General features: G+C 50.1%; 1 protein-coding gene across 1 annotated transcript; it reads left to right on the forward strand.

Moving 5' to 3' along the window:
• Positions 1–6,769: 6,769 nt before the first annotated feature.
• On the forward strand, positions 6,770–9,258 carry LOC144281712 (uncharacterized). The gene is made up of 3 exons (XM_077844419.1): positions 6,770–6,799; positions 6,969–7,144; positions 7,228–9,258. The coding sequence occupies exons 1-3, from the start codon at positions 6,770–6,772 to the stop codon at positions 7,784–7,786; spliced, it is 765 nt and encodes a 254-aa protein (XP_077700545.1). The 3' UTR covers positions 7,787–9,258.
• Positions 9,259–15,932: the final 6,674 nt, after the last annotated feature.

Genomic DNA, 15,932 nt, shown 5'->3' on the forward strand with positions numbered 1-15,932 from the left:
TCAAGGCAGGGGCTGCATCACATTCATCTTTGCATCTCTAGGAACTAACATGGTGCCTGGTGCAGAAGGCAGCGGGGAGAAAGAGGATATGGGCTCCAAGCCCTTTGGACAACCTCCCTACCACACCTCTTTGGCAACCAGGTCTCTGAGTGTGGGAAATTCCAGAATTCCAGCCTGCTGGGAGCTTCCACTTGCCAGACCCCAAAGCAACCTGAAAGATGAGCTGTGCCAAATAGAAAAGAAGGCACACACATTAAAAGAGGCCTTACATTTATTTAAACTTTGAGCTCTTTTTATGCAACCCCAAGTGTGGAGATACCATGAATATTCCTACAATGTGACCACACTTTACAACGGTGGCGTTTATGCTCATAGTTTTGAGTTCCTCTCCATCAACAATGGACCAACATTGCGCTACAACCTGCATATAGAGCATGTGGTTGGGATGGCTCTGCTGCTTATTTAGAACAAATGGAGATGATTAGGAATTAAGGTCAAGGAGAATGGTTTGGCCTTTAGCTCTCTATTCAATCATTAAATCCAGAGATGGCTGTGTATTTAAAAGAATGGGATATATAAAACAATGTTTTGCACTGAGTATTTTTATCTCAAGTATCATTGGCATTTTCAGTTTGAATCTGCGTGACCTCTACTAGGCAATCTGCTCAAAGGGCAGGGGCTTTGAAATCAGGGAGTCCTGGATTCAGATGCTGACCATACTACTTTCTTTATGTATGGCTTTGTACTCAGGGTTTTCCCAGTACAGATTGCTGGGTCATACTCACCTGAAATATTCTAATTTTATAAGTCGTAGGTGGGGCCTAGCAACCTACTCTATAATCTGCTTCCTAACTTTAAATTTTGAGATAATTTTAAACTCACCAAAACGTTGTAAAAATAGTAGAGTTTCCCTATATCCTTTACTCGGCTTCCCCTAATCTTATCTTACATAACTCTAATACAAGGATCAAAAATAAGAAATGAACTGATATAATCCTATACTTACTTGGAGTGGTATTTATTTGGTTTTCACCAGTATTTCCACCGATATTCTTTTTCTCCCCCATGATTCCACACTGAGTTGAGCTGTCACGTCCCCTTAGCCTCCTCTAAACTGTGACAATTCCTCAGTCATTCCTAGACTTTCATGACTTTGACACATTTGAGGGTATTGGTAGATAATTTGTACAATGTTGTTCAACTTGTGTCTGGTATTTTCTCATGATGAGACTGGTGTTATACATTTTTTTAAAAAAGATTTTATTTATTTATTCATGAGAGACACAGAGAGGGAGGCAGAGACACAGGCAGAGGGAGACTCAGGCTCCATGCAGGGAGCCCAATGCGGGACTCGATCCCGGGACCCTGGGATCATATCATGACTTGAGCTGAAGGCAGATGCTCAACCGCTGAGCCACCCGGGCACCCCTGATGTTAGACATTTTTAACAAGAATACCACAGACACGAAGTTCCATTCTCAGTGAATCACGTCAGGGGTACAAGACATCATTAGCTCTTATTACTGGTGATGTTAACCTCGATCCCTCAGTTGAGATGGTATCTGCTAGGTTACTATTAATACTATTCAAAGTTGCTATTTTTCCTTTTTTTTTTCTTAGTAGGCTCCATGTCCAATGGGGAGCCCACCATGGCACTTGAACTTGCCACCCTGAGGTCCTGAGATCAAGACCTGCACTGAGATCAAGAGTCAGACACTTAAAAAACAATAATAATATAAAATTAAATTAAAAAAAAAAGAGTCAGACACTTAACCGACTGAGCCACCCAGGTGCCCCTATTTTTCCACTTTTCGTTAGTAAATATCTTGAGGGAGATACTTTGAAACTGTGTCCTCAAACTTTCGGGCACTGATACCTGCAGCAATTATTACTGTGGTGTTCTGATGATTTTCCATTTCCCTCATTGCTTTTACATGTATAATTGGAACCCTCTATGAGAAGGAATTATTTCTTCTCAACTTATTTAATTATTTATTGATATCATTGTGGACTCATGGATGTTTCATTCTGACTTTTAAGCTAATGCCATCATTATTTTGTTTTTCAAGATAACTTAATTTTTTTAAAAGCTGACAATGGAACCATTGGCTTGACCTTTCTAACTCTTTTTCCTCAATAATAAAATGAAAATAATAATAATGCTACTCTTAAAACATTATTGTAAAGGGGGGGCACCTGGGTGGCTCAGTCAGTTGAGTGTCCAGTTCTTGATTTTGGCTCAGTTCATGATCTTGAGGTCCTGGGATTGGGCCCCGAGGCAGAGTCTGTGTTTGGCAGGGAGTCTGCTTGGGGATTTCCCTCCCCTTCCCTCTGCTCCTCCTCCTGCTTGTGTCCTCTCCCTCCCTCTCTCTCAAATAAATAAATGAATCTTTTTTTTTTTTTTTTTTTTAAGTTGTGGGACACCTGGGTGGCTCAGCGGTTGAGCATCTTGCCTTTAGCTCAGGTCATGACCCTGGGGTCCTGGGATGGAGTCCCACGTCGGGCTCCCTGCATGGAGCCTGCTTCTCCCTCTGCCTGTGTCTCTGCCTCCCTCTCTGTGTCTCTCATGAATAAATAAATAAAATATTTATAAATAAATAAATAAATAAATAAATAAATAAATAAATAAATAAATAAATAAATAAAATTTTTTGGAATGGTTGTTGTAAAGATCAATGATGTCATGCGTAGAAGGTCATCGGCTTCTTGCTCAGCATCCAGTAGCCTCAATGTCTAGCAGCCATCTCGTCACTGTTGTCAGCACATGAAGATCCGTGTCAGATACAGACGGGAGCCAGCAGCACAGTGAAGCGTCAGTCGTCAAGCGGTTGTCAGGAAGACAAATGAGGCAGGAATTCCATTTTGGATTCAGTGGCACAGGACCAGCTGCTGCTACCCGGTCTCTGACACTGGGTGGATCACTTCCCCACCTGGGACCCCACTCCTCACGGGTGAACCCCGGGGGTCCGGCCACTTCTCACCCTGCGTGACACGAGCCTGTCCTAGATGGAAACATTTGGGAACTCCCTGTATGTCAGGAAACAAGTCAGTAAAGGACTTGGAGAAGGGACTAAATCAGAAAAACATCCTTGAAGAATTTTCTGCCGGAGTAGAAACAGAAATGAGAAAAAGCAAAGCAAATGACACGTGTGGCGATTTTCCCGTCAGGCCAGTGCTTGGATCTCCAAGGAAAACTCACAACTTCCCTGTGTCCGAGTGTCCCACGTGGCGTCGGGTTTTTTTAATTTACTTTTTTGTTTTCTCTCATGCCTTTGGATCACATGAGCAATTTTTTTCTCTTAATTACACTCGTAATTATATAATCGCGTTTTAGAAGCTTATTGAAAAAAAAAAGAAAACTTTAAAAAATGAGATAAATGGCGCCGTTCATCCGTGTCGTTCATTTGTCTGTCGCCAGGGTCTAGGCCAGGGAGGGCCCCTCGGTGTAAGCTCCAGAGATGCTTGGTGATTAAATGGATAAATCTGGAATGAACGGATCGTTCAACACACGTTCTACAAGAGAAGGATGAGTCTTTCGGGAGAAGGTAACGGCCACACGCTCGCCTCGAAGGGGTTGCGGACTCGGGCCCGTCCGGGAGGCCGCAGCTGCTCCTCACGCCCCGCGGGTTAACAGCCAGAGATGCGGGCGCGTTGGGGTGGCAGCTGCCACCACTGTCCTCTCTCCCGCTTCCTCCTCCGGAAAAAGAGCTTCTCACACTGGGCCCCAGGCCTCGGGGGATGCATGGAAGCCAGTGGCCCAAGCCCATGGCAGGGCGACAGGCTCCGGGCCTACTTCAGCTTCCACGTATTTCGTGTGGCTCGGATGTTGCTCCCTCCCAGGGTTAAGGACACGGACTTGAAGGGCTCGCAAGCACCCCTGAAAAGAACTTGGATGCGCTCTGTTAGGGCCACCCCCAGACGTGCTCGGACATCAGCCTCCCACCTTGCTTGTTTGCCCAACGCCTGCTCCTCCCCTGACCCAACTGTTCCACACAAGCATGGACCCTGCTCTCCCCTGGTGGGGGGACACCGGCCCTGGGAGGGGCTGCTGCACCCGCCCTCGGATGAGGCCCGGCGAGGCCCAGGCCAACCCCCCGTGAGGCCAAGCCTCACCTTCCCGCGCACCTGCCGCAGGTACAGCCACTACCTGTGCTATCTTGACATCACGGGCCCAGCCGCCTGCGTGACCCGGTGCCCGGTCCCCCTGGGGGAAGGGGGTCAGTAGGTTGACAATAAACAATCATCATCATCATTATCCCATAGTGTTATTAACAGTTAATTAGATGATGGACTCAAAATTAGGGGTGCACTCGATGTTGATTTTCCTTCACGCCTGAGCCAGTCAAGGACGACAGGGAGTAAAGAGGGTTAAGAGTCAGGCTTTCAATCCCGTTCCCACTTCCCTTTATTTCCAGGTCAGCAGGAACTACGACAGCCCAAGGAAGGTCGAAGAATCTTTGTGGGGAATTGCAGGGAAGAGTGTGATGAAATATTGTAAATGGCACGCGTGTTCTCAACGGGGCAGGGGGCGGGGCAGGGCCAGTGAATGGGTCCTTCCTGGCCCAGCTCCGCAGGTGCCCACTGGCCAGGCCACTCCTCCGGGTGGCAGAGCTGGGGGACAAGTGGGGGGAAGGGGGGGGTTCCCGCGCCCATCGCAGAATTGTTTCCCTTCACCTGCAGCTCAGGAAGCGCAGGACCGAGGGACAGACCGCCGAGACTCTCACCTGGGCTCGCCTCGGCACTGTCCTGACCGGAAACATGCGTCGTGGCAGGAGTATTGTGGGCTCCCGACCCAGGAAGCCCACGGAGCTGCAGATCTGGGGAGTCAGCGGGGTGAGGAGGGAGCAGGACCGGCCCAGGCATCACCCAATAGGGTAAGAGACACAGCACCACCAGCAGAAGACAGGGGACACGTCACCTGGGAAGATGGCAATCCTGCGCCCACAGGTGGCAAGAGAGTCAAGGGAGGGATTGGTGCCAGAGTCCCCAGGTGCTCGCCTCTGAGGGGGAGGGAGGGCTGTGGTCTACAAGGCCAACAAGGAGGGCTTCTGGGCCCGCCGGGCCTTGATTGAGGGGGTCCATCCTGTTCCGTGGTTCCTAGGAGGTCGCAAAAAGAAAGAAGATAATGTCCCCCCCATCGTTGAGAGGAGACGAGACCCAGTTCACTGTGGAGCTTAGCTCCAGGTCGTGGCCACCCCTTCCTCGGCCCACGTCCTCCTCCCATGGGGGGTCTCCTGGGAGAAGCAAGTGGAGGATGGACTTTGGAGGAGTCACGGGTGGGCTCCATGACTCACCGCAGGCTCCATGCTGGAGGACTGTTGGGACACGTTCTTATTTAGTTATTCTTTTAAAGATTTGGATTTCTTTGTGTGAGGGAAAGCACACGTGGGGGCAGAGCGGAGGACGGAGGAGAAGCAAGGCCTCCTGACCGAGAGCCCGAGGCCCCTCCAGGCCCCCAGGACGCAGGGCCCACGGCCGGCCCAGGGAGGCGCCCAGCCCACTGAGCCACCCGGCCGCCCGGCTCCTGGGGTGTGGCGGCCCGGGCTGGACCGACAGGCTGCGCAAGCGACCAGACGTCCCCCAAGGGGCCGGCGGGGTCCCAGGTGGAGTCAGTCACACACAAGGAGGGGACACAGATGGGCTCCGGGAGTCACCAGAAGACACATGCAGATCCCAAGGGAATACGAAGAATGCCGGGCCTCCAGCAGAGCCCGCGGCCTGCGCCTGAGGAGCCTCCCGCCTGTGGTTGGCGTCGGGGTGACTCACCCAGCACACAGCAAGGAGGAAGTGAATCATGGAGGCTGCTGCCCTTGGCCCTTGTCACCTCGGGGGGGACCCACCCCTGGGCCGTCTCCCTGGAGCTGCAGACAGGGCGCACGGACCAGGCCCTGACACAGGTGCGGATGCTGAGGCGGGAGGGAGCAAGGGGACCGGGCCGGGAGCACGGGCTGAGGGGCCGAGGACGCAGGGTGGGCCTCGGCTGTTCTGGAGACACTTGGCGGGGGAGCTGGCCTGGAGGACAGTCTGGCGGCAGCCACGGTGTGTGCGCCGGGGGCTGGGGGCTGCATCGCCAGTTATCCCAACACCCCCACCGCTGGCTGGGGCGGGGAGGAGCTGCACGGAGGGGAGCCGGGCCCGCGCCCCTCGGAAGCCCTACCCCGGGGGGAGCAAGGCCCCAGGGGGAGCCGGGCCCCGCGCCCCTCGGAAGCCCTACCCCACGTTCCATATTCGAAGAATTTGCTTGGCCTGCTTCCAGGAAGTAGAGACCAAAGTCTCGCAGGTCCGGAAGTTGGAGTGAATTGGACAGAATGCCTTCCACGCTAGCGGCCGGAGCCCGACGTCTGCGCCCGAGCTGCGGGGTCTGTAGCCGGCAGAGGAGTGGCGGCCCAGCGGGCCGAGGGCCGAGCAAGCCCCGCATCAGGTGTGGCCGTGGTCTTCAACAAAGTGCGCAGGCCCGCCCAGTGCTGATCCGAAGGTGACCGTAGCCCGAGAGCCGCGCCGAGTAGAGGCAACGGGGAGAAGGGGGAGAAGCGGCCCCTGTCGGGGCACCGAGGCCACGGGCTCCCGCAGCCGCCTCCCTGCGCACCGCGAGCTGCCAGGGCGTCGGTGGCCGCGCTGAGCTGCAGCCGGCCAGGCCCCGGGCCCCCTCTGGGGGAGGATGTCAGACAGTCGCCCCGCTGGGTGCGCCTAGGGCGCGGCGCCGTCCCAGGGGCCTTACCGGGGAAGGTACAGCATCCTGCCGAGAGACCACCCGCGCCTTGGCCGCAGAATGGGTCTGGCCAGGAGAGAGCTGAGCCTGGTACCTGAGGCCCTAGAGGACGCGGGACCCCGTGGGGCGCCCGGGAGCCCTCCCCTTTCTTCCCATCCTCCCTTCCCTCTGGCCACTCTTGTGTCCTCTCCTCTTTACCCTCGTCAACAGTGTCCCGCTTTCCTGGATTAGAGAGCGGAGTTCAGCCATCTGCGGGTAGACGGGCCGGTTTCCCGGTCGGCACCCGCTGCTGCTGAGCACTGGCCGGGGGTGCAATGGCCCCGTCGTCTCCACTGCGCGGAGCCCCGCTCCCTTTGGGCGCCTCCACTTCCGTTCCTGGCAGAGTCTGCAGCTACCGAGCGAGGACGTTTTCTGTGTCCACAGTGATAACCGTCTGTAAGCAGCTGCCATCTATTCAGTACCTACCCCATGCTCCGTCCTCTAACGGTTTTACAGACATTACTTTTTTTGATCTGCAGAGTGACCACGGCAGAGGGCTACTGTTTGCGTCCCTACCTTACAGGCGGGAAGCTCTGGGCCACGTTGTGTCACTTGCCCAAAATGAAGGCGGCAGGCGACGGGAGCGAGCTGGAGGCGCAGGTCCTCGGGTCACACGCCGTGCCCCCAGGACTGCGGGCAGGGAAGCAGCGAGCTGCCGGCCTGGCCACGCTGACCTCAGGCGCCTTCTCCTCACGCTCCGCTGTGCCGTCCTCATGGGCAGGAGGGGGAAACAAGAAAGCCTTACTTCCACGTGCGGTCCCCTCCCCCGGCACGTGCACATTTCAGTGCGTGGTGGCGGTGATGACCCCCGGGGCCCTAGGTCACCACGTGGTGGCAGCGATGACCACCCCTCCTGGGGTCGCCCCCGGGCCGAGAGACCACAGCTGGCTCAGCCCGCAGCTCCCGAGACAGGTGCGCCCCAAGGAGCCCGGCGCCGCCTTTCTGCCCATCCGGCCGCGTCTCCACCTCCCTTGTCACCCGCATCAAAGGACATGTGACCCGGTTCCGCCCCTGAAGAGACCCCTGGTGCTCACCTGACCCCTCCTCCCGGGTCCCTATCTGGCCCCCACCTGGGGCTGGATGCAGGCACCTGGACCGCCGCCCCCCCAGATTCCCCAGGGCCCCCTTCCCTCCCCAGGCTGCCGCCCCCCGGGTGGGCCCCCCCCCCCCCCCGGCCTCCATCCCCCATCCCTGGTGGAAGGCCAGCAGGTGCAGGTCCCCAGGGTGCCCAGTGTCCGCTGCAGTAGAAGCCCCGGCCCCGCGGCCTCGGTTCCCAGCACCCCGCACCCCAGGCCGCTCTCTGGCCCTTGCAGGCCTCCCCCTATGCTCAGGGCACCCAGACTTGCCAGAGTCAGCACAGCCGGGCCAGGGCACCTGGGGGTGCGGGGAGCCTGTGCCCTGGGCCCAGGTCACCACCCCAGCTCCCGGGATAGGGCCCCGTGGGGGGCTCCCTGCTTCTCCCTCTGCCCCCGCCTTTCCCTTCCACTTGTGCTCTCTCTAAGCTCTCTTTCAAATGAACAAATAAAATCTTAAAAAAATAATTAAAAATAAAAAACAGGACAGTTTAATATTTTAGTAGAAGTATCCCCCCAAATATTTCAGGGCACATCCTTCTGTTTAAACAGTACTCATTGTTTATCTGAAACTCCTGCTTCCTGCATCTTCTCTGGCAAGCACAGGGCAGGCCCACCCCAAGCCCTTAGGGCCACCTGGCCCTGCAACCTGGGGACCTCGTGGACCTACGTGGGGGTGGGGGGGCCGGCCCTGGTCACAGGGAGAACCTGCACTCCAGTTCTCCCTATCCCCTTTCTCCTTTCTGTTTTTCTCTAAAACATATTTTACTTAATTAATTGGTCTCCGCCAACTGGCCTGTATACTGTTCGAGGGCAAGGTGGGCTTTCTGTTGTCTTTCTGCTTCTGGAGCCTGGAATATCACCCGACACCAACTAGACTCTCAGGGAACGTTTGTTGAATGAATGAGCAAACCTCTCAAAGCAGAAGATCATAAAACCAACAAGTTGCCGCTCATGCGAGGGGTTTTAGACTCCCCCTTCCATCCGTGTTGAGATCGCTGAAGAAGCCCTCCCTACCCATTCCCAGTAGGGCCACACCAGAATCAATCACCTTTCGCAGCCAACCACAACGCAGACTGTCTTTTTTGATGTCGATTTGAAACATGAAAATTCCAAAACTTCGCAAAATATATATGATACACGAACGTACTCGGTGCTTTACTCAGTGCTCAGTGCTTTGCGGCTTATAAAACACCCTCACCGCGTGAACTGCTTTCGAAGGCCTGAAACGCCATAGAATCAGACTCATGAGGACCACATAGTTCCACGAGGGGACAATTGGGGTCTCATCATAGTAATTACATTTGCCAAGACAGGACCCAACCCAGCCCCAAATAATGCAGCACAATTTCTGCCGCACTCATCCTGCTGCAGATGTTCTCTTTAGAATCCAGTTGAGGCTGTTAATAGGGTGACAAATAACTTATAAAAATACATTTGCAGTAGAGACCACCTCGACTTTGTGTGTGTGTGTTGTGTATGTGGTTTTATGAAATCAATACCCTGCCTCACCTATCCTGAATAATGCTGACCCAGTTAATCATTAAACACGTTGTTTTTTTGTTGTTTTTTAAACATGTGAAGCTTTTATAATCATCGAAGTCTCTTCGGGGTTTGCATTGGAGCATGAGACAAGTAAACGTTGCTACATGATTTAGGGTGAGCAATGTGCAGCCCCCTTTTTTTTTCAGCTGCAGGGGAAAAGCCAATTAGGCACTTCTCTGATTACGTACTGCCCACCAGTTTCCTTGAGTCTTCTTGGAGAAAGCTGGAGAAGGCCGGTGGGTCTTAGCCTGAATTCAGCCGAGGTTCCTAGGACCAGCTGCACAATCAGGTCACGTGGGGAGTGCTGACCTTCTCTCACTGACCCCCATCCTGTCCCCTGTCCCGGAGCATCTGTTACCACCCACCTGGTGGGCAACCTGGGTCCTGCGAGTTTTCAAAGTGCCCTAGGTGAGTCTGAGGAACAGCTGAGGTGGAGAACTACTATTTAAAGTCCCCCCCCCAAAAAAGTAAAATAAATAAATAATAAATAAAGTCCCCAAAATAAAGTCTCACCAGAATGCACCGTGGAACTAAACCCTTTTTGGTTTTCAGTGAGAAGTCACATTTCCAGGTTTTCTGAAGCTCATCCCCAGATTATAGTGAAGTAGATGAGTCTGAAGGGTGGGGGGGCCTCAGTACTTATCTAAAATCAATGTGTGCTGTTTGAGGAAGAGAAATTATTCAGGCTTTAATATAAACAAGAGAAGTTTCAGTTCGGCAGCCCTGGGAAAGTCCCCAGTTTCACGCAGCCTCTCAACGACTCGCGTGCCAGCGCCGTGGCAGCAGAACTAACCGACAATGTGCTCGTTATTCACACCAAACACGCCAGTGGACTTCAAAAGAAAATCAACATTTACAGTTTAATTACTGTTTATTCCCTGTATTCAAATCAGCTTTCTTTGGCTGCCCCCTTCTAAATACTCAGAAGGGGATTTAATCATCTGATCTAATTCTTCCAAAGAATAGAAAGTTATCATTAGGACAGCACAATGAAAAAAAAAATCATCAAACAAATAAATGCAAAAGAAACTGTATGAAGGATAACCACATTGGGTGTTTTTTAAAGCACAAAGATAAAAGAGTTCGTTTTTTGAAAGACAATAATTTAGGGGTTAAAAAGCCTGATTTCTCTTTTGTTTCTTTTTAAAGATTTTTATTTATTTGAGAGAGCACAAGGGGGGAGGGGCAGAGGACGGGAGACAAGCAGACTCCCCATGGAGCGAGGACCCCGGATGCGTGGCTCCCTCCCAGGACCCAAGATCATGACCCGAGCTGAAGGCAGATGCTTAACTAACTGAGCCTCCCAGGTGCCCATCCCTTTCTAAAAGACAAAACAAAACAAAACAAAACAAAAAAAAAACCACTTTATTTATTTATTTATTTGAGAGAGAGAGAGAGAGTGCAAGCCTGACCCTCTTCCTTAACTGCGTTTCATCTCACACTGTCTATGCTAACAGAATGAAATGCGCCAATGAAAACTATTGGTGCTTAGAGCCACCGTGGTGCCACCTACACCAGGGCTCTCCAACAGCAATATAAGGTAAGGCACTTATGTAATTCACATTTCCTGGAAGATATATTAAAAAGTAAACCAAAAAAAAGCAAATGGGGACAGGTGACATTAATTTTTATAATTTAGTTTTACCCAAATACAGTCAAAACACTGTTATTTCAATGAAACCAATATTAAAAATCATTAATAGGGGCACCTGGGTGGCTCAGCGGTTGAGCATCTGCCTTCAGCTCAGGTCATGACCCTGGGGTCCCGGGATCGAGTTCTGTGTCGGCCTCCCTGCATGGAGCCTGCTTCACAGCCCTCTGCCTGTGTCTGCCTCTCTCTGTGTCTCTCAGGAATAAATAAATAAAATCTTTTTTAAAAAAATCATCAATAAAATACATTTTTATACTAAAAAATACAGAGCCCCGTATGTATTTTATATTCATAGCACATGTCAGTGCAGGCTAGCCACATTTCAAATGCTCAGTAGCCGCATATGAGTAGGTACTGAAGAGTCCAGGTCTACATGAGCACGATAGCCAGAAAATTAAAGTGAGTATTTTCCCTTCTGGTCCCTGCTTTTTGGCAAAGCACCTTTATTTGCGCTCAACAGAAAGCTGGGCTTCATGACAAATGACCCATGCTGAGCACTAGAACCCTTTAAATTTTTTGTGCGACTTTGCTGGAAAAGGAAACTATAGTCTGGCCCTTTTCTGCGCGGTGATAACTCATGTTAGCTTTTCATTAGCCAAAAAAGAATGAATCTGGCTGAGCCTGGTTCTCAGTTACCCCTGGAAATCAACAGCACTTGTCTCCAACAGATCACCTTCCCCTGTAGACGCGGTTGTTATGACACCTTCTTTCCCCTGGTTAGTGATACGTGTTGATCACCCTGGCATGGCTCACTCCACCTTTATTAACTGCAGCGCACTGGGATTTTGCAATTTTATTGCACGATCCTGACAAGAGAGCCTCTTAAGCAGTCCGAGGGACTCCCGTTGTGGACACGGTTTTTATGACTTAATGTTTTTACAATAAGTTAAGCTTATTCTTAACTTTCAATGACCTATGCAACAGGACTTGTTCAAATTTAACCCGAGTCACCTTCCCATCCTATCTAGAAGAGATCCAGGCAATCTTTACCTAGGCCTCTCTCCACAGACTCTTTGAAGTCACATTATTTCTTAATCACCCTTCAGCCATTGGTAAATACGAGGCCTTCTCCAAGTCAAACAAAAAGTCTCCATGTTCTCTGGATAGCAGATGATGTCAGAAGACAAAAGTGAAGGAAACGTTTATATTTATGCCACAAGTCAACACATTCTGACCCTCGCCTCAGCCTTCAAGGAAAGCAGATCAGATAACCAGCTACGGCACCGTTGGTCACAGGAATGGATTTCAAGAATTCAGTCATCACTTTTGTCATTTACTGAGATCACTGGAGTGTAGTCATTGTGCACTGTGCAAATATAATTTGCCTTCTTTGCAATGGCTTTATTTTTTCATGCACAAAGCTTTGCATTTTAAACAATCTTTGCACGTAGCAGAGCCCTTAGAAGAAGGATGAAGAATTCTGAAGGCTCAAGGACATATTTTTCCATCTTTTCTCAAGAATACAATCTCACCGCTGGAAAGGATTTCCATTCTGACATACGTAATGCACAAAAAACCGGAACAAGAACCTGTTATGGATGGGATGCGTCTTATGCAACAAGCCTGACCTCCCTCCGTAGTCTGACCTCACACAACCCATCCTTTTATCTCACTGCTTGCTTTCATATCGTCTTCCCTCCACTCAAAATGGTTTCTTTACTGCCTCTCCCCCAACCCCTTCACTCCGTTCCCCCTACCACCACGCACTTACCCCTGCCTGCCTACCACCACCCGCTGTTTTCCATATACCGGGAATACCCTCACTGCTCAGGTGAACTCCTACGCATCAGTGAAGGTCCTACACTTTAGGTTTGGGTTTGCAAGGCTAAAATCCTCAAGACTCCTCGGTCCCCCATCACGGTGCTCATTGCCTGGCTTGACCCAGTAATCTGCTTAGCTCACACTCACACAGAAAGGCTTCACCAAAGTGGAAGACACACTTCGCATTCTCAACCTTCTCAACCACACCGTATAAGGAAAAGAGCTATTTATTCAAGGAAAGACTAGTTGCATACACATGGAATTTCTTTTTTTTTTAAAGATTTTATTTATTTATTTATTTATTTATTTATTTATTTATTTATTTATTTATTTATGAGAGACACAGAGAGAGAGGCAGAGACACAGGCAGAGGGAGAAGCAGGCTCCACTCAGGGAGCCAGACGTGGGACTCGATCCTGAGTCTCCAGGATCAGGCCCTGGGCCGAAGGCAGTGCTAAACCACTGAGCCCCCCGGGCTGCCCCACATGTAATTTCTTATGAAATGTCTGAGGTCTTTAAATTGTGGTAGGATAGACCACAAAAGTAGTCTAAAGTAAGTAAAAATTTACTATTTTAACTATTTCTAAGTGTTCATTTCAGTGGCCTTAGGTACCAGCGTATCACAACCACGCTCACCATCCATCACCAGAGCTTCCTCCCCTCAGACCCGGGGCACCTGGGCAACACAGGTAAGCATCCAACTCTTGGTGTCGGCTCAGGTTGCCATCTCAGGGTCTTGAGCTCAAGCTCTGCACAGAGCCGGCTTGGGACTCTTCCCCTCACCCCTTGCCCCTCCTCCACTCCTCTCTCTCTCTCTCTCTCTCTCTCTCTCAAATAAAGAAATAAATCTTCCTTCTGTCTCCATGAATGTGATTGCTCTGGGCATCTCATAGAAGTGCCGTGTTTGTGCTTCTGCGCCTGGCGTGTTGCCCTTAGCCTGCCACCTCCAAGTTGTATCCATGCTGTGCCGTCTATCGGCCTTCCTGAAGGCTGAATAATATTCCGTTGTGTGTACAAACCACATTTTGTTTATCCAGTGATGAACAAACTATCAAAGAAAAGGGCTTATTTGCCCTCGGAGGCTTCCTCTTAACCTCTGCTTCCTAGCTTCCTCATGGCAAAGTAGAATTCCCATAATTTATTAAAAGACACACACACACACACACACACACACACACACACACACAGAAGTTTCCATAGCAACCTGCTACCAAAAGTTCACTGTCTTTTGAACAGTTGGAGCGTATTTGATTTCCCAATTCCAGCTTTCTCCTACCCTGATCAATCTTGCATCTGCTGACAATGAACCGAATTCAGTTTTCAATCCTCGCCACACTGCTAGGCCCTGCTACTGACTGTTTCTCACTCAGCTTGGGTGCAGGACTAGGATTCTCTGAAATTCCCCGTCGGTGATAGAAGTTAATTTCTTTCTTTTTTTTTTTTTTTTTTAAGATTTTGCTTATTATTTGCAAGACAGAGTGAGTGAGAGAAAGCACACAAGAGGAAGGGCAGAGGAGAGGGAAAAGGAAACCCCCTTGCCGAGCAGGGAGCCAGACACGGAGCTCGGACCTGAGCCCAAGGCAGGTGCTTAACCGACTGAGCCACCCGGGCACCTCATTAATTAATGTCTTAAGTCACATGTAAAAAGACAGTAAAGTCAAGGGGGCTCTTATACACCAGCCCTCACCACCTCTCATTCATAGTTATCTCTCCTTTAACTCACATTTATTATTATTATCATTATTAATATCAATATTTTAGGGCTTCCCGTGGCATGCAGCATTTAATTCTATTCCGTATTATGATTTCCTTGATTTGTCTCTCTTCATTTTGTCTTCTCAGCTACAGTATAAATACCTTCAAAGCAGGTTCTGGAGCTTATGTTTCTATTTCCTGTCTATACCTTAACACAGCACTCATTTGTTGGTCCAAAGAAAATATTGTCTGACTCCTTAATCGCCTGAGGTTCACGGTGTCTCACATTGTGGGTTCTCAATAAAACATTAAGCAAGAATCTCTTTCTCCATAGCTTCACATGAATCATACTTGAATTTCACACTTTCTTCAAATATCCTGACTCACTAACTCAAACATCTAACCATTGATCTGACCACACTTAGGGACAGAACCAGGGCACAGGTGAAGCCTGCTCCTTGCTGTCTTAACACCTTGGGTGTGCTGCATTCCTGAAATTACTTAAATAGATTTCACCGGGTCTTGGAAACCCCAGACAACAAGCCGGCAGCAAGTGGGCTTCAGTGGAGAGGGGAGGTACTTGAAGGTACGACAAGGCATTCTTCAGGGAGTGACCCAGTTTTAAGTGAGGAACAAGTTTTCCATAAGTTTACCCTATGAGCAAGCAAAGAGGCCGAGAATGCCGAGCACATACGAGAGCCAAGATTGGGTGCCCCTCCATGGCGTGATCTCCTTGCCCTCGGAGTGGTGAGGCAGCTCATTACAAAGGGAAAAGTTCTCTTTACTCGGAGGGAATGATGATGAGAACATGGCACTGGCAACAGGTGACAGCAGTGATCACAGCAATCACTAACACTGACTTTTACCAAGCAATTTGCTAAGTCGCTTTTTTTTAACACCTCTGCACCTCGGGGATTATAACATCTACTTTACATGGGAAGTCATTTCGATTAAATACCATATCCACTCACTTAGGAGCTGTCCTGGTCTTTAATCCTCAATCTCCTGGTCTCCAAAGTCTGTGCCCACATATTTAGACAGTCAGACTAAGCCCGACGGAGGCAGAGGATGTGCTCTAACTTCTACTTTTCCCTGGAAGAAAGGTCAGTGGGCACCTAATATCCTGGACAACTCTGCTTAATGGCCTGGTATCTCAAAAGCTTGTCTGAAGTGCCCTGAAAATACCACCCAGCCCTACCATGACCATCCAATATGACATCCAAACCAGGTTTCTGTTGTCTGGGACAAATGTTAAACCAACTGGGTCACCCGGTGAACAAGCATGAACTGGGACTGCCCAGGGAAACTGAGATCTACCTACATAGTAGGTTTTGATAGCAATGTGGTAAGTGGACAACTGTTTGAAATATTAAATAGCTAAAGTATTCTCACAGCTAGGTCAGCTGAGCTATAATTTACATACGGTAAAAATGGACTTTATTTAGGTATCCAGTTCTAT

Source organism: Canis aureus, chromosome 13 (genome assembly GCF_053574225.1).
Source record: "Canis aureus isolate CA01 chromosome 13, VMU_Caureus_v.1.0, whole genome shotgun sequence".
Classification (NCBI taxonomy): Eukaryota; Metazoa; Chordata; class Mammalia; order Carnivora; family Canidae; genus Canis; species Canis aureus.